The sequence below is a fragment of the Lampetra planeri genome, chromosome 5 (assembly GCF_965212315.1).
Source record: "Lampetra planeri chromosome 5, kcLamPlan1.2.h2, whole genome shotgun sequence".
Classification (NCBI taxonomy): domain Eukaryota; kingdom Metazoa; phylum Chordata; class Hyperoartia; order Petromyzontiformes; family Petromyzontidae; genus Lampetra; species Lampetra planeri.
Window position 1 is genome coordinate 10,385,485 of NC_136111.1, and position 18,458 is coordinate 10,403,942.

Here is an 18,458-nt window from a genome sequence, read left to right on the forward strand (position 1 = left end):
AGCAACCCAACGTTCCTACCAGCTCCCTCCGCAGGAATGTGTTTTCTTGCTGAATTATTTTAAAAAAAATGTCTCATCTTGTTATTTCGGTTGGGGACCCCTGATCCGGGGTAACAGCAGGGGAAGCAGCTTGGATAAAACAAAAGCACAGAAAATGCATAACGTATATAAGGTAGGCTGTAAAACCACGTGTATTGTTTCGCTCTGTCGAATGCGGGTGAAGATAGAGGATGTGTGATCTGTTATTATTGTTCATTCAAATGTTTACTTGCCGAAACGTCTGCGCCCATGTAGTCACCAACCCACAGACTCAAACAACAAACACATAATGTTTCATCAGAGCATGTGTGATAGGCAAAAATAGCACAGTTAATGAAGAGGTATCTTTCGTTTATTGAGCCATCTCACTGCTTTTAATGCAACACGTTAGGCCAGTTCAGATCTTTATGGAGCAATACATACAGTATATTTCTGGTAAAAAGAAAAACTTTTTAATTACAATAAGATTAATATTTTATAGCCATTTGTCAATCCATTGCTGGATGAAGTCTGGGAATAATAACATTGCCAAGGGAGTACGGTGGCACGGTCATTATTCAGGCAGTGCGCTATGAGCTCAGCAATCTGAGTATGATTTCCAACCATGGCTATAGCATCACCGACCCACATTAACCAGGGTGGTGAAGTACGGTCAAACAACCCTTGTGACTAGCAGAGTGTGGCGAGGCCTTCAGCAGAGGATTGACAAATGGGCTGTAACAGCAACATTTCACAATAAGGTTAATGGAATTATTGTAAATACAAGTTTTCAGAAGAACAATCCTTTCTTGGCTAAAAAGCATAGGCAAAGCATAGTGCAGAGCAGTGCTTGATAGGTACTGCCTGCCTTAGACAATCTATTATTCTCACTACTGTACTGTGCCAAGCTCTCTGGATCAGTGGTTGAAACTGATGTCACATCACCAGACCAACTGACCATACAAGATGCATTGCAAGCACGTCCTACGCAGCATGCATGCAAACACTCATTTGCACAATGACGAGTGTGATGCAATAATTCACGATTCCCGTACAACGGGATGGAGAACTTACGGCTTGGGTTGCCACCACTTTCCACAGACCAAATCCAGACATATTTCTCAGTTTGCCACCTGTGTGGGTTTGACACGGACAGGTGGTAACCATACCTGTGGAACCTCGAGTCATATCAGCCCGCGCGACTTCATTTCCAATGGTAGGCAGCCAAACGATGCCTACCACTTTAAAAACGGCAATCAAGCAAAAAACAACTACTGGGTCTGTATGTATGTTGAACTTCTTTCGCACCGTACGTAGCCAACCGTGCTAATCGGGAGGTGCGCGGGAAGGACAACAAACTAAATATAAAAAGCAGTTTTAAAGAAATTAGTTTTCAATCTAGATTTAAAAGTGCATAGCTCCAGTGGCTTCCTAATATCGGAAGAAAGAGCATTCCACACGGCCGCACAAGCGCACCCAAAAGCGCGATGCAGTGACCGTCTTTGTTCTATGGCGAGCCAAAAGCGAGGATGACTGGAGTTCGCGTCATGGTTTATGTTCCTTGACGAGATCAGCAAGGTATTGTGGTTCATTTGTGGGAAGCACTTTGTGTCTACTTGGACACTGTGACCAGACATCAACGTTTTCCCGAGAGGAAATCGTGAGCGGGCATGGTGTTGTGTTTACTGCGGTAAATGCATTATTATTATTGTTTAACAACAAAGAGACAGAAAAAGCGTGTTTAATGTGGGGTCTGCCAAAGGTATCTGAAAGTCCTATGCAGTAAGAACAACGTTCCTCACCCCTGCTGTAAGCCGTGGCTAATTCTGGCACTGTACAAACCCAGTTTGGCAACCCAGCAGTGCATTCCAAATAAAGCAATGCCAACAGACGTAATGTCTATTTGTTTGATGCTAAGGCCACATTCATATATATACACAGTGCACTCAATGGGGCGTTGCCCATCCTGGGCTTGAAATCTATCCCGCTTTTCCCAAAAAGTGTCCTTTTTTCTTGAGGCGATAGCTTGTCGTGGGAAAACCGCAAGTCTTCTCGGGACTTTCATTGTGCCGGCGTCCACTCAAAAAATGCATTAACGTGTCGTTCTCCGCCCTTCTGTTATTCCGAGATATTATTCTTCCCGTGAATTGCCCAGTTGTTTTTGTACCTCAAAGGTGGCAACCCAGCCTCGTCCCCAATGGTGGCCCTCAGCCAATTGTGACAACTCCACGTTTCTATAGAACGGTAAAGTCTCTCCACACAACAACCACTGCTGACTTTCCACAAATTGGTACCCATTTTATTAACCTCAGAGTGACGCTATAGCCATGTTAACCCCCCACCCAGCCAGGTTTTGTACTCACAACCTTCTCACAATTGCGAGTTGAACATCCTACCACAATGCCACCCAATTAGATGGATAAAATAAACAGGGCTTCATTTCAGCCAGGTCTGTTTGGACCAAAGGACCTGTAAAATAGTTCTGGACACGGAACATCACATCCAGTATGCATCATGCCATGGCTGCGGTTACTAGTGCCACTCGCTAGGCCATTGGTGATGCGGAAAATATTTGTTTGATAAATCTAGCACTGAATATAAAACACACACCGTTAAAAGTGTGTGCGTTAGGTATGAATGCACGTATGTGTGTACGTACGTATGTGTGTGCGCGTGCCTCCCTATTTGCATGGTTGACACGCCAGTGAGTGTATTTCCACCCACATGCACGAAAAGGCTAAAACACAACCCTAGTGCTCGTGCACGCTGGGGTCAATCCACCTTGCCAAGATGCACATGGCGAATGGCAGGCCAGGTGTTCACATCAAACAATGCACACACGGTAACGCCCGCTGCACAGACGACTCTTCATGGGTGACATTGGGTGCTGCCTGCTCAAGCGAGCACTCGGGCGGTGTTCATCTCCATTGGTGCTCCTCAGCCAGCCGTGGGTCCACTGTCCTATGGACATGGCCAGATAATTATCGACGGGAAAGCAACTGTCCACTTTGACTTCAAACGACGTCTTGTATACGCTTTGAATTCCAACACCAAACATCGTTTGGAGAGATCCATCAAGTGAAATATTCCTTAAGGGGCAATGACGAATTGAATAATGGATGAATAATGATTCTTAAGTTCACAATACAAGCATCAAATCGTGTCTGTAAGAGTCAATGTTTTTCCATCCGGATATATTTTGTTTGTAATGGGTCCACGTGTATCCTCCAGCCACGAGAGGCCGCATCAGTCACCGCAATGCAATAAAAACAAATCTCATCTTGAGTCGCATTGAACATTGCGAGCCAGGCGAATCGTTACAGCCCTACTTATTAGCGAGTTGGGCCAATATAGCCGTGCAAACATGCGCACAAGGGCACGCCGCTGTTGCTTTTCAGCGCATCATACGAAGTACGCCGCTAAATACACGACACACGAATGCATGGAAACGTGCACACAAACCATTCTTCCTAAAACCTTTTACGCACCATTACATTCCAGCCCGACTGTTTCTATAGGACCGACACAAAGCTGCCTACTGAGCTCAGTATGCCGAAGGCACCTGGTGATTTATATATATATGGCTCTTTATAGAACATGGCGCTTGGCCAACAAAGATCACAAAAAACCACGTGACTTGGACCGCCCTCAACGTCACGGTAGAAAATATGAAAACAACTTGAAGAATGGTGCGATTCACGTGTGCCAGGACATTGGTCTTCATAACACCTCAACGCCGATAGCGCTACAAAGTTCCAGGATGTTTGGTTAAATCTGAAAAGAAAAGGTCATTTAAAAATACAAAAACAGAACTTATCGTGCAGTAAACGATGTTTCACTTTGATATCGCAATGTGTGTGGTATGCGGTGTCGGCTGTTTAAAAATATTTTACCATGATGAGGTCAAAGCACCCATTCTTGTCAGATTAGAGTTGGATTACGCAGATTTTATGGTGTTATATAATTAATACAAATTAGAACGTAGCATTTATGTTTCTATAATGATGTCATACCAAAGTATGACTTTATAGACTGTGTAAATTACTTTTGTAAATTACTTTCGCAAGCAAACACCACCACTGGGTTAAATAATAATAATAAAAATGTCACAATGCATAATCACCCTTTGTCAGTCCACTGCTGGATGAAGGCCTCCCCACGCTATTGGCTTCTTTGACCATATTTTAACACCGTTAGCTGCATGGGATGATGAATGAAGGATACCCAGGCCTGCTTCAGATTATCACCTGCCACCAATGTCAGCAGTGGACCGGAATCAAATACTGTACCTCGTCTCTAAGGACAACCAATTTGAGTCAACTCGAGTTTACCTGAACTGAAAAGACAACCTCATTTGGTTAAAAAAAAAGTTGTGCTACCAAGATTTTCCAATACGTTAGCTGGGCAGGTCTTTTCCCAGAAATAAGTAACGGCTTTCCCAGAAATACTTGCGAGTGTAAGGTCAAGGACTGCCTACGTGACTTTACCGAAAAAACCTAAGAATAAGGACTGCCTTGTTGACAAAATTAAATATTTAATGTTAAATGTTAAACTAAAGGTTGCTGCTACCTACAACATTTTTGAAGTATAAAAAGTCCAAAGAGGAATATTTGCTCAGCCCGAATTCAAGTTAGCCTGTAAAGCAAAATGATAAACTATTATAATTTTTTTACCAGGTAAGGCCCACTTAGCTATCTAGCTCTTTTACATAAGCGACCCGACCATAAATGATAGCTCAACAAAGTGGCTTATCATGTGGAAATTTATAGCAGGCAAATACTCTAAACGCATGATTATAAATGTGGAGGGAAAAACCGGAGTACCCAGACAAAAATCCACGCGACCACGGGGAGAACGTGCAAACTCTAAATAAACAGGCGTCAGGGTCGGGATGAAACCCACAACCTCCTGTATACCAGCCAACTTGAGTTTACATAAAACAAAAATGGAGTTCTGTGGCATAAGGGAAAGCGGTCAAAACTCAGGTCGCCGGGTTTAGAGCACTCGTTGCACGAACCATTGCATGACCACTCCCTCTCGATGTTTAACAAACAGGGTACCAAGGGCTTAACGTGCATGCCAGGACATTGTACCCAAGTGCAAAGGTTTGTGTAGACGAATGGCAGTGTTATGCAAGCCCAATATCAGAGGAAGGATAATTTGCTGGAAACCAATGCATATAGCGATTATCTAATTGGAAAAAAAATATTTTTGTTAAAAAATATATATCCGTACGACAGGTGTTAAGGTACTGAGGGTTTTGACATCAGCTGCCTTTAAAAGTGACTAATTATTAAAAAGTTCATGAAAATCTTAGATTTTGCCAGTTAGTGCCATTCGTGTACATGAACCATTTTTCCCACACGGCTACAGAGATTGAACATCATAAGGGGGCAGAGTAGTAGGGCATTGGTTCGCAACGCTGCACTAAACTCCAGCCTCCCGAGCTCAATTTCTGGCCATAGCTACCAACATCAGCAGCGGGTGGTGATATCTGAACTGGGCCTGCCCCCCCCCCACTCTCTCCACCAGCCAGCAGTGACCACATGCAGTGAAGTGTGTTCAAGACAAATCAACATGCTGGCAGTGCACGAGGAGACCATCACTCTGCAGTGTATTCACAGGAATGTACTTTTTTTTTAAAACCTGCAAAACACGAGTGGTATTCGTCGATAAGGAGCACAGATCTAACTCTGAAGGAATTGCGGGAGGGAGTGGGTGAGTGGGATTTTTTTTAGCAGGGACCTCTGTGCGATGCTTTGAGGAAGCCTTGGTGGAGAGTTTTTTCAATCCCTGTGCCAAGGACAGAGAGGAGCACCCTTGAGTCTGAGTGTTTGGGAGAGGTGGCTGCTGGGAAGAAGAGAGTTATCTTGACAGCGGCAACAGAAAGATGGTGATCGGGCACACCTATGGGCGAGACTGTGATTAATGACGCGGCAAGAGCTTCCGAACATCCTACAAGATTGTCGATGGAACTTAACCAAAGGTAAGAGTTTATCCGCCGTTTGTGAGCGTCACGGCTTGGCGGGGCTCTCCGAGGCTTGCCGCGCCGCTTTCATCGCGTCGGTGCCTGCCCTTGTGTCTTTCCACCTCTTGAGGCTGATGAGGAAGCTGAAGCCGTAGAGGGTCACCACCGCAAATATAAAAACCTGTGCAAAAGAAAACGGCAACATGAACACAGCATTAACCCCCCCTCCCCTCCCCTCCGCCGCTACACACACAAAAAAATTCGCATTCAAATATACATCACTTCATATGTCCCAAGCGTCACATATCCGACCTGGCCAATTTTGCCACCCACACTCGCTGCAGTATTTGTCCGTGGCGAGACAGTCACACGTGGGTAATGTGACCCCGTGAACATTCACTGCCCCGATAAAGGTACAGTACATAATGTTTTCCAATGTGTAAAGCGATCTGCATTTATTTTTTGTTTATCGATATTTATAACGTCGATAAGCATGACAATGTTTTGTTTTTTATCAGGTTTGCTAAGTACAGGTCCACATGGCTCTAACACTAAGCGCCCAGCAACAAACAGCACTATTGCAGTTGTCATAGATAAGAGTCAGAGGAATTTGTTTTTGAATGGAACAAGTTTACAGCAACTTTGGAAAAGAGACAATGGGAAGGAATTACAAAGTTGAGCAGTGTGAGCAAAGGAGCAGAGCGAGAAAGAGAGGTGTTTGGCTGACGATGTTGATGTCCTTTAAACTATGAGAATGTACCAAGGCCATAATTATAATATATATTGGGGGGGGGGGGGGATACCCCCCCCCCCCCAATATTCAAATATGCTCAAAATGTCCCCCCCAATATATTGCTATAAAAATATTTAAAAAGTAATCATAATTGCTATCCTATGTAGATAAAAACAACAATTTGCTAAATCTTGGTCACAATATCTGGACTTGTCTTCATATAAATCAATGAATAGATTTCTCTTTATATGATTGTGGTTATGGTTGTACTTTATTAATCCCTAATCTAAAACATTACATTCAGTGAAACAAGAAATGGTAAAAAAAGTAAAAACAAAGCAATGTAATACAATACACTATTAGACATTATTGTAATAAATAAATAAATAAATAAAAAGTCCATCCTATGTGTTAGTGATTTTTTAAAATATTTTAGGCAGGAAATGGCAGGAAATGAGTTTTCAAATTTAGATATTTTTCTGGGTTGGGACCCCCAGACCCCCTGGAAGATTTGGTTCCCCCCCAATGTTGACTCCATGACTACGGACTTGGAATGTACCAAGGAGATACTTACAGTTGCTGCGGTATTGAGCCTCAACCGTACATCTTGTGAGCTCCCCGATGCAGTGAAATTCGCCTGCAGAGTTGCTGCACTGAAGTAAAGAGCAAAAGCTGCTCCGTAGTAGGCCGTCTCCTGCACGAGACGCGTTATAACAATGTCAGATTCAGTATTGTGGCAATCACTCGACAGCCGACTAATTCCACAACAAGTATAACCCGTAAAAACTCAGTTTTTCACTATAAATCCTTTATATGCGTGGCGGCTAGAGTCCTCTCGTCCTCTGGCTTGAGATGGATGCCACCTATGGGTCAGATGATTGCATGGCAGCATTAAGCAATTAGTAATTAAATATAATATTTTTGTCCTAAAAAGTGTAAAATTTAGGAAAAAAATTTTCACGAACATTAATCGTCACGCACAACGAGTCTGTGTGGAAAATGTCAGCTCGATTGGATCACGGGAAGTGGGTTAAAAAACGAACGAAAGATTTGCACGGTCCTAAAAAAGAGTTTGTCTTAAACCATTGTGAATATACTCTTGCAAAATCATGTTCAGGCCTGCGGCCTTTTGTCAATCTACTGCTAGGCGAAGGCCTCTGCACTCGGGTTGCCACCTCTGGACATGTCATGGGAAGAAGAAGAATATCTCACAATACCAGACGTATGGAGAACTACATGTACAGTAAATGTATTCACCATTTTCCTACTTAGTTGGAAATTAAAAAACAATTATTTCAAACGAATAAATGCCAGTCAACCAGAGTTTCTAATTTTAATCATACAAAACACTTAATTACATTGCAGTAGGACCGCAGTGTGGTTAAATTGGCGTTCGTAACCGAAAAAAAACTCACAACTATGAACATTGTGGGGACTATCTTGCGTCTCCTGACACCGTCATCATCTGGAAAACTGGGTGAGTGAAGCGCGAGAAGGCGAATCGCTCACCAGGCACACCCACGCGGTCGTCTGCTCGGGGATGGCCAGCAGATAGAGGGTGAGCTGTGCCATGGAGCACAGGAACACGGTCACCGACACGAACATGACCCAGCCCTGGCTAAGCCGAGCTTCTTGTGGGATCCCTGTGCCCGCTATGAGCAAGCACACCAGCAAGCCTAGCACCTGCATGAAAACCAGCGTTAGTTCTTTTCTTTCTGCCGCTCATTTTGTGTGTATTGTTTGATGCCACAATCTCGTTCAAGGGCTCTAGGATGCCTCTGGGACCCATTGGTGCTGCCCCCCCCCCAGCCCCCCCCCCACCGTCCCGTACCCGTGGATGACCTGGGGTTCGTTGGTGCTGCCCTGGCTGCCCAGGCCCGCCCACAAATTCCCTGGGACTCGTTGATCCTGCCCCAGATACCTCTGAGAATGATCATCATTGATGCTCAGCGTTGGTTCCTTAATCCCTGGTTGGGACACATTGTTGCGCTTGCACCTCTCTCCCAGATTTACTTGGCTTGACACCCGCCACGCCTATCACCTTCTGCTCTTATTCAGTTTCTTCTCTGCCTCTTAAGATGCGGTTGCATTTAGACACAATATCAGTCAAAATTATTGTTTTTGTTGGTGTTCATGAAATCTCAGCTCCTTTAAGCGAGTGGAGATGACATTTAATTTCCATGGATCGTCAGGATTCCTGTAATTTTTTGCTTTTGTAAGGCACAACTTTGCGTATATGTTCTCGCAAGCGCTGTCAACAAGCCAAAATACCACGATCTTTCAGTGCAGTATTGGACTGCACTCCTCACCATTGGTGACCCAATATTATGGTCATTTAAAAGGGTTGATAATCCACATTCCTACAATTCGAGGCGACAGTGACAAAGCAAGACATTGTGGAACCCACATGGACGATGGGCTTTGCAAACTCCGGACAAGGTCATTGCGTGGTTGATGAAGCCAAATGGGGAATCCAGGACAGCTCAAGCTGTGAATGCGGACAGGTCCAGATTACGATACATTGTGGTGGAGGAGGGGAGAGGAAGGGGAGGAGGAGGAGGGAGTAAGATTGCCCTTTGACTCGACTGGATGGAGGACAGAGCACTGAACAATGCAGATGACGTACTGTCGTCACCTGGCTCGGCCAAGTCGAATACGCGAGAAGAATTCCCGACCGGGATTTGAACTCTCGACCTACCGCCTATCAGCCAAACGTCCTTGCCATCGTGTCATTGGTGTCACTCGGAGGAATAATAGCGTGGCGCCCATCAGTTCACCTGCGCAAATACTGCCTGTGTGAGCCCCTGCAAGGCCTATTGTGATGGTTAGTTACAAACAAATATGGGCGGCGTTAAAACGACAAATGTTCAGTGATAAAGTAGGAGTTATTATATATTGACAGTGTAGGTTTATAATCCAGCTTTGTAAACGCTGTAGCTATTGCTCTGTGTGCTGTAACTTCGTGCCATATACTTATATGAACACATAACAGAGCCTTCTGATCAGTGGTACACATGCCCTTACAATTGGCCCTGAACCCTTAAATTACACAAAAGGGTAAAGGGGAGGATCTGTCGCAGCTAGTGTATTACACACTTTCAGACTAAAGATACGTTTCATTGCCACTTGCAAAATAACAAATATCAAATATATCATGTTAACTACCTCGCCTGGTATACAGGTTGTCGTGAGTTCGATCCCATCCCTGATGTCTACTGTATTTTTGAAGTTTGAATGTTCTCCCTGGGTTCACGTGGATTTTTCTCTGAGTCCTCCAGTTTTCCCCTCCAAATTTAGAAACGTACGTTTAGAGCATTTGCCTGCTATACATTTCCACATGATGAGCCACTTCCTTGAGCGATCATGTGTGGCCAGGTCGCTTCTGAAAAGAGCTATATAGCTCAGCGGGCCTTACCTGGTAAAATAAAATAAAAATGGTTTCGTATTTATCGTGGCCAGTGATATAGACTCCGTCACAATTGCTTCCTTACTTCTACAAGATCCAGCAACTGTCGCGCAGCGAACAGCTGACCTTCAATGACCGCTCGTGCAATCTCCTGCAAGCTGGGCTTTACGTCTTCCCCCTTGGCTGCTGATTTATCGGTGTCACTGCAGTGACCGTCTCGGTAAGCTGCCCTCCCCGGTTCTGCACCATTGTCCCACTCGTCCTTTCAAAGAGCTCAATACAGGAGAACACCTCTTCCTCTTACCAGCGACCTTATTGCCCAAGAATTATATTATCCATGGCAGCTCTTGCAACCGTGAAACGACTATTATCAGCGACCATAGCATCCAATTAGCTGGGCATTTTCCCCCGTCGATAAGTGGAGTACATTCGCGGGTAACCCGTGGATAATGGGCACCTCTGCCCGCCCAAAATGCTGCGGATAAGTGGCGTTCGCCTTCAAGATTGCAATACCCCGTGAGACATTCAAATGTTTATTTGGGAACCTGTTGCGAAATAAGAAACCGTCCTGCATCTCATTGTCACCAACTACTGTGCTGTATGTAACTTTACATTTTGCACGAATTTGTGGTGTAAACACGTTTAATATGCACACTGATTAGACATATGCTGTAGATGTACTGGAATTCTGTTGGGAAGATTTTTTTTGTAATTGTAACATATATTCTATGACAATAAAAGGCACAACTGCACAATTTACTGTTTGTATTAAAATGTGGATTTTAGTATCAAACGCTCAAATATATATAAAAACGAAATATACATATTTACTTTACAGGATTTCAATTCAACTCATTATGATGCTTCTGAGGTGCATGCTTACCAGTTGTGGGATAATAACCAGTCCTGAAGTCCTTCGGAATAACTCACTTGTGCCAAGAGGCAGCTTAGGAGACACGGAAATCGAAAATGGAAGCAACATATTTGCAAACTTATTTATGCCAAACACCAAAAAAAATAGGTTTACTAAAGTTAGGTCAGATTGACTTACAAAGAGAGAAAGAGAGAAATCTTGGATCACGAAGAATTGACGGAGTCGAGTAAAACTATTTTCTGGGCGGAGGTGGAATTTAAACGTATGGCAACAGATTCGACTACTCACAGGGACAAAGCCACACGTAGGAGCCATGGCCACAGAAAAAAAAATGGTACAGTTTCCGTTCCCAAAAAAACCACACACTTCCCCACATGACCTTCTATGTGTGGACTGTACTTGTTTGCATAATGTGAAAACACTCCAGGTATTCACAATTTCCCCCGGAAAACAACAATGAGGTAGAAAACGATTGACAACCCCCCCCCCCCCCCCAAAAGAAAATCAGTTGTACAACAATGGAAAGTCTATATGCTACGAAAAGAATTTACAAATTTGAGATGAAACATCGGGCAGCACAAATACGAGGTGGGGACATGCTCATAAAAGGTGCATGCAGTATGCGATATTTTAACCCAGCGCGTCGAATAATTTCTGCAACACATTGAGATTTGTCCGGCACTATTTTTGTATAGAAAGGCAAAAGCTTGTGGTCTCATGCCACACACGACGTACACATTCATGGTGCAGTCAGCACGGAGGAAGGAACCAATATTTAAAAAATGCAAACCTGGACAAGCTTAGTAACCATTTCATGATCTGTGAACCCACCAGTAAGTATTCAACAGTATTTCACATTGTGGCATGCAAATAAAAGTATAAATTAATAATTCATGATTTGACAATGTCAGTCAGTTGTTGTAGTGAAGGCCTCCCCGTGCAATGTCAATCGTTGGGCTCATGTCACCATGCTTAGCCACATAGGCTTGGTGAAGAGGCGGGAGAGTGAGGATTGGTTGAAATACCATGATTTGCCGCTGATGCCATCTCTGGCCGGGAATGGACCGAGATTTGGCGGATTAATTGCCAAGCGCGCGAACCGCTGTGCCGCCACTCCCCTCCCAGATTAAGTGTGTGCCAGCTTAACTTTCCAGCTCAGTATACTCACCACAATGAGGAGTGCTGACAAATACCATTTCATTGAGCAATACAACAACTTACTCAGGCTGTTAAATGTTCACTCTCATGCCTTTTTAATTCTCATGAGTCACTCCCATTTTATATGCTGTATTACCATGATTATTTAAACCTGATAATTATATAATTGATCCATGCAAAAGGGCAGGGATTTAAGTGGAGTCCAACGATAGCACAAACTTATTTTTGTATACTATTGTCACACTGTTTTAACATCTACATCATCCTCAATCATGATCAATCCGCTGCTAGATGACGGTCTCCCCAAGCCATCGACATTTCTCACGATCCTACGACGTAATGAATCCATCTAGTGCCTAGGCACGAGCTGATTTCATCGTTCCATCTCCCTGTTGGAAGCCCGGTTGGACCCATTCCATTCATTGGTTGCCACCGTCATTATTATCGGCCATTGCCCCTGGGAACGACGTGTCTTGCTCAAGCCCGCTTCGTTTGAGTAACAATTTGAATAGTCTTTAACATACCTTTATAACCAACATTGTCATGAAAATTACGAAGCAAACAAATAATGCAAGCCACCTATAAATCTCTTTTTTAAAAATATATACCTTTAACATGTCCACAATAATTGTGTTGTCTGATACTCTTCATATTATTTTTTGGCATCAGAACTAAGTAGTTAGCAGAAAGACTGGCCAAACCGCAACCACCCTCTTCACATTAATGCCAAGTCTAGGAAATTACTCATTCACATTTCCTTGTACTGTACGACTGCCCACACGGCATGTAGGCGAATGTTAGTTCCGTACATGTAGCTTACATGGTAAGTAGCTTAACAAGTGCACGCAAAAGCACTAACGATTCGAAATAAATGAGACACACGCGGAGGCCAGGCTCCCCGTTCGTGCTCTTTAACCATTAGCGTCGTATTTTATTTTTATTTTACGTGGCGGGACAGATTATATGAAGAGTATATACAGTCTGCTTATTTGTTTCGTTATGTAAATACTGCAGTTAAATTCGATCATTGGGGAAAATATGGTGTGTTCACACCTATTGCATACAGTAGCTTTATATTTATTGGGTTACCAATTCAAATGTGATGTCGGTTTTTGGGTTCGATCGCGTAAGCATGTGTCGTAACTCTCCACCACCCGACACAGCCAATTAGTAAGGGAGTTGTCAGTGATGACGTAGTCCTGCTCTGTTTAAGATCTTTAGCAGGTCGATGGCTTCACTATTCTGGCAATTCGCCCGATGATGCTAGATGTAATTACCAGCGAAACGTCGTATTACTCAAATTGTAAATGTGGATTTATTCTCCAACACACCGGTGGGCTGAAGTAGTAACTGATTGGCGTTTTGTTTACGTGACATCCCTTACTAATCGGCTGTGTCGGGTGGTGGAGGGTTACGACACATTTATACTTACGCGATCGAACCCAAACCCCTTCATTGTAAATTATATTGGTCGAGAAAGCCTGCTACGTATTAAACCAATTCTAATGTATTGCAATGTGCCACTCTCGCACCGGCTACCCACGCAAAACCGTCATCCACGAATGAAACCTCCCACCTCCAAACTTCAGACGCTGCTCCTCCTATTACATTCACCAGCTGCCAAGTGATGGCTCTGCCGTGCGCTGCTCAGGACAGCGACGTTGCCCTCTGGGTTTCCCAACGTTGACTCGACGTCTTTCGAGGTGGCTCAGTGTGAACGTTTCAAGCGTAGCGCTCGGGATATTCCACCGCACCTCCGATTAGCACGGTTCGCTAGGTACGGTGTGAGAACAAGTTCAACACACATTCTCCCCCTTCACGGTGTATGATCACACATACATACGCTGTATAGCAAGGTGTTGTAGGGTGCCGTGCGGATACATTATCAGCTGAGGGCAGTGCTGCAAAATTCCAATTGTACTGAACGATGCTTCGACGCCGATGTTTCCCTTGCAAAGAAACATGGAACAAAAGCCGAGTACTGAAAAATGTCTAACGAGATGCATGTTGGAATTACGCTGGGAGATGAACACGTGGTTCAGAGAGCAAACGCACAAATTAGATGCATCACATATTATCAATTAAGAATAAAGTTGGGCTTGGCCATGGCGCATTGCTTGAAGGGGCTGTGGTTGACGGATGGACAAACACAAATTGTCCGAAGTTTACGAGGTGTAGTGTTCTATTAATTTCACGACTTCCTTGCTGGTTGGAGAGTTCCTTGGAATTGGAAACCATTTGCAAATTAAACCACAGCTTTCCCGCATACCGATTTTCCCCTCAACATTTCGTTGCCAAATATCAATAAAATGCAAACTGTGCTCAATTTTAAAACGACGCACACGATGTTGCACCACACCATTCAGTATCACGTGTACAATTCACAGGTACTGTTAATTTTTTCCATAATATTGTGGGGGGGGTTTTCTTTTGGCGGCGGGGGGGGGGGAGGCAGAAATGCTTTCCAAGAAAACTACAGTACTTAACAAAAAGTTAATTTAGGGCAGTTGTACATTTAGGGTGCTATACGCGCCTAGCCATTACAGCAAAGACGCTGCCACGATGTAATTGTTAGCAAACTGGACTTGCCATCCAGAGGTCGCCAGTTCAATTCGACCTCTCTCGAAATTTAGGGGTGGGGGGGGGAGATCTGTCCTCGTAGAAATGGGTTGAGCAGAGCTGGACATGGGAATAAATTACTGGGGGAACTCACACACGATTGCCCCACCCCCACAAGATCTGAGGAACGGGAGGAAGAGGATATTTGCTCCATGTGTGGGTCTCTGTGCGTCTAGGGGTCCATCTGGTAGTCAAACACATCTAAAGAAACATAATAATCCTTGATTCTTTCCGGAACGCAGTCGGGTTCAGTTTTTCACTCCCACCGTGTGGCGTTCTGGCCCCCATTTCCACCACTGACCGGTTCAGTCGATCAGCAGGTCGTGGTGTGTGGTGGGATGTGGGTTGCTCCCACCTCTTACAAGACGCCTGGCCATTGTGGAAGAGTAGACCAAATACCCTGCAGCCTCTCGACAGCTTCTGCTATTGTAGGCCCTTCTGCCAGCAAGTGAGAGCAAGACGTTGCAAGGCTGCACCTTTAGTCTGGAAGTTTTACAATGCTGTGTGATAGCATGTACGGGCACAACAAACCCACACGCTTGCTCGTCTCAACAATTGCCCCGTTTCAATAATTATGATGTTTAGACCTACACGAGTAGTTCATCATTTTTGTTATGGAGGTCCCCTACAATCAAGACCACTGGTACCCACCCCTGCAGGGCATTAAAACATCCATTATTGGCTGCACGAGTTGCTCCAACTGACAGCCGCCGCACATGTCTCTAATCAACGCGATGTTTCACGAGGAATCGGTGTCATATTGCCGAGCGTGTTGTTAGCAAGGCATGCGTCACGTTGAGCGTTTTGTTGCCCCAACATGGTGCTGCTGTTCTCCCACGCACATTTCTCCAGCACGGTATCCACGCCGCAGTCTGCGCTTCCTCTGCAAGACATTTTGTGCCCAATAGGGTAAGAACTGCTTGGCCGACAAATGTACAATTTCCTTTCCAGGACAAAATTGGCTTTCCAAAATGGTTTCATAATTTGTTTAGGCACGAAATACTTTTAAAAGGCCCCCCAACTACCTCTACGGTTAATACATGAACTCAAGGTTCGTGATTCCATTGTACTGCAGAGTTGTACAATGCAGAGTAAGCCTGGATAAGTGCTTAAAATGGGCCACCGCTATGCGCAAAAGGTAGAGGGCAGTGCGGCAAAAATTCGGTTGTATTGTCCTGTACGGTGATGCCTTTGCACCCCACCACCTTCATCCACACGCACTGGCAAGGGTGCAGAGGACCAAATAACCCCCCCCCCCCCCATAACATACGCAGCCTGAAGAGGCTCTCGTCCAGCAGTGGATTAACACAACCAACGGCTATTGCATCAAGTTATTGAAAGCAATGGTCCAGCTGTACCTTGCAGCAGCACATAATTATTGAACGTATATTATTATTATTCATGGAACGCCACTGTCGTGTTAACAATATCGTACATTCAATCTATTATTTTTTTTATATAATACAATGGGAAAGAAAGAGGCCATTATTTATGGATTATTTTAAAAAAAAAATGTGTCTTTATAATATTAACACACGAATGACCGAGGCAACATCAGCAGGCGTAAGGGAAGCTCAAATAAGCAAAGGGAGTTTTGATCACAACTGTTGCCAACCTGCATGTAGGGCAGCGAACTCGCGCCTGACTACCAACAGTTGGTTCCCGAACCTTCGGGTCACTTTCAACCTGAAACTAAAATATGCGGGCAACTGTGTAGAGTCAATAAGTAAAAAATTAACCCGTAAAAACAAAGTTTTTCACTATAAAAATCCTTTATATGCGTGGCGGCTAGAGTCCTCTCGTCCTCTGGCTTGAGATGGCTGCCACCTATGGGTCAGATGATTGCCTAAAAAGTGTACAATTTTGGAAAAATTTTTTCACGAAAATACATTGTCACGCACAACGAGTCTGTGTGCAAAATGTTAGCTCGATTGGATCACGGGAAGTGGGTTAAAAAACGACCGAAAGATTTGCACGGTCGTAAGCGCGCAAGCAAGTGAACTTAATATAAAGGATTTAAAAAGGGATTTTATGAAAGAAAAACATTTGTGTCTGCAACAATTTGGCAGACCACTACCCACGGGGTCTTGTCAACCACAGGTTGGGAACCGCTGATGTAAGGGTCGCAGATATGCACACAATCTCCCCAATGAGGTTTCACATGCAACCGAGACATGCCCAATCGTGCTCCATGGAATTGTGTGCCTTCCACAGCTAAATTTTGTCTGCATAACCCCACAAATCGATGCATTGTAATAAAAAAATTGCTCAAGTAAAAAAACAGACCATTGTTTTCCAATGCCTACTTAAAAAACACATTTATGGTATATTTAGTTTTACTAATATTGAATCCTAGGTTGGAGATAACCAATTACAACTAAAATCAGATGTTATATGGCTAAATTATTGATTAGGTTGGACACCAGCAATTAATGGTGTAGTAAAAGTGGAATGTATAGAGCATGTTTCCAAATTGTCAGCCGTTTGCGCAAGCAAATACACCTCGACTTTTAAAAGTTTAAACGTGAAAAGGCATTTCAATACAAAGAAAAGCTTTAAACAATGAAGTAGGAACGGGAACTGAAATAAGGCTTCAAATGGCAACATACAAGCAAAGGGATGAACACCAAACGTAAACAGGATCGTTTAAAAGGGCAGGGCAGAATGCAGGCGACCACTTGCACAACGGCAGTTAAGTACAGGTCAGACAATGCATAGACCCGAACAATCTCTACATCTGGGAAGGACGTTAGCCCTTCTGTTAGCATGTTCATTCGACGATACTGACAGGTAAGCAATTGTTGTTAAAAGCGGTGCAGACTAAAAATGTCATTGTTGCGTAAACCTAAAAATCCGCATTAAATACGTGCATCAAGTCAATCTCCACCATCGCTTAAAAGCTTTAGGTGTTAAAGTCTACAACCAATGGAATAGTTTCTCATTTGGACGACAGAAGGTGGCGCCCAAAGAGTCCACAAAGCAATCAAACGTGCTTCGCAATGTTTTCCAAGAGGATGTATTGCAAAAAGAGTACAAATTGTCAAAACCAAGCCGTGACCAAAGCGACAGATTCTTCAAAAAACACAGAAACGGTGCTTGTCGTCAACAGTTGAACGTTTTGCATCTTTTCACCGTCAAGCCGGCAGAGCGATGCGGTTTAAAAAGAAAGTAAAGCCTGTGAAAACACGATATGAACACCACCATGCAAGAAGGACAACAGTATCTCAGCCGTCGGGAGTCCGTGACGAAAGAAGAAAAGTAGGCGACGACCCGTAAGACTGGAGTTCGCTTTCATACGATGCGAGAAGCGTGGCAGAGGAAACGAGAGCAATTCTGGGAACCGAAGAAATTTGCGCGAGCAATAAAAGGGAGACATTTGCCACAACTAAAAAAAACAGCCAAAAGGTGCAATTTATTTTTAGTTAAGCAACCGGGTAGCAAGGAGCAGAGGACCCATCAAGTGAACACCACGCAACTGTTCTGGGTGAAGATAATCTGTCGGTTGCCGGATTTAAAAACATGCAGTATACTTAATATAAACCGATCACTGCAGACAGCAGAGGAAGCCAGTGCGGGACTACACCCGGAAGATAACTCCAATAAGTATGCGGGTGATGTCATAAGCGCAGAGATGACACGAGGCCCATTCATCTGGGAGTGTTGGCACGGTTGGCTATGTAGG

At 44.0% G+C, this 18,458-nt stretch overlaps 1 protein-coding gene across 1 annotated transcript; it reads right to left on the reverse strand.

The window, feature by feature from the left end:
* Window positions 1–373: 373 nt before the first annotated feature.
* Window positions 374–11,329, reverse strand: LOC144718831 (myelin and lymphocyte protein-like). Its single transcript, XM_078594391.1, has 4 exons — window positions 11,009–11,329; window positions 8,229–8,402; window positions 7,294–7,413; window positions 374–6,167 (listed from the first exon to the last, which is right to left on the reverse strand). The coding sequence occupies exons 1-4, from the start codon at window positions 11,312–11,314 to the stop codon at window positions 6,033–6,035; spliced, it is 735 nt and encodes a 244-aa protein (XP_078450517.1). The 5' UTR covers window positions 11,315–11,329; the 3' UTR covers window positions 374–6,032.
* Between the last annotated feature and the right edge of the window lie 7,129 nt (window positions 11,330–18,458).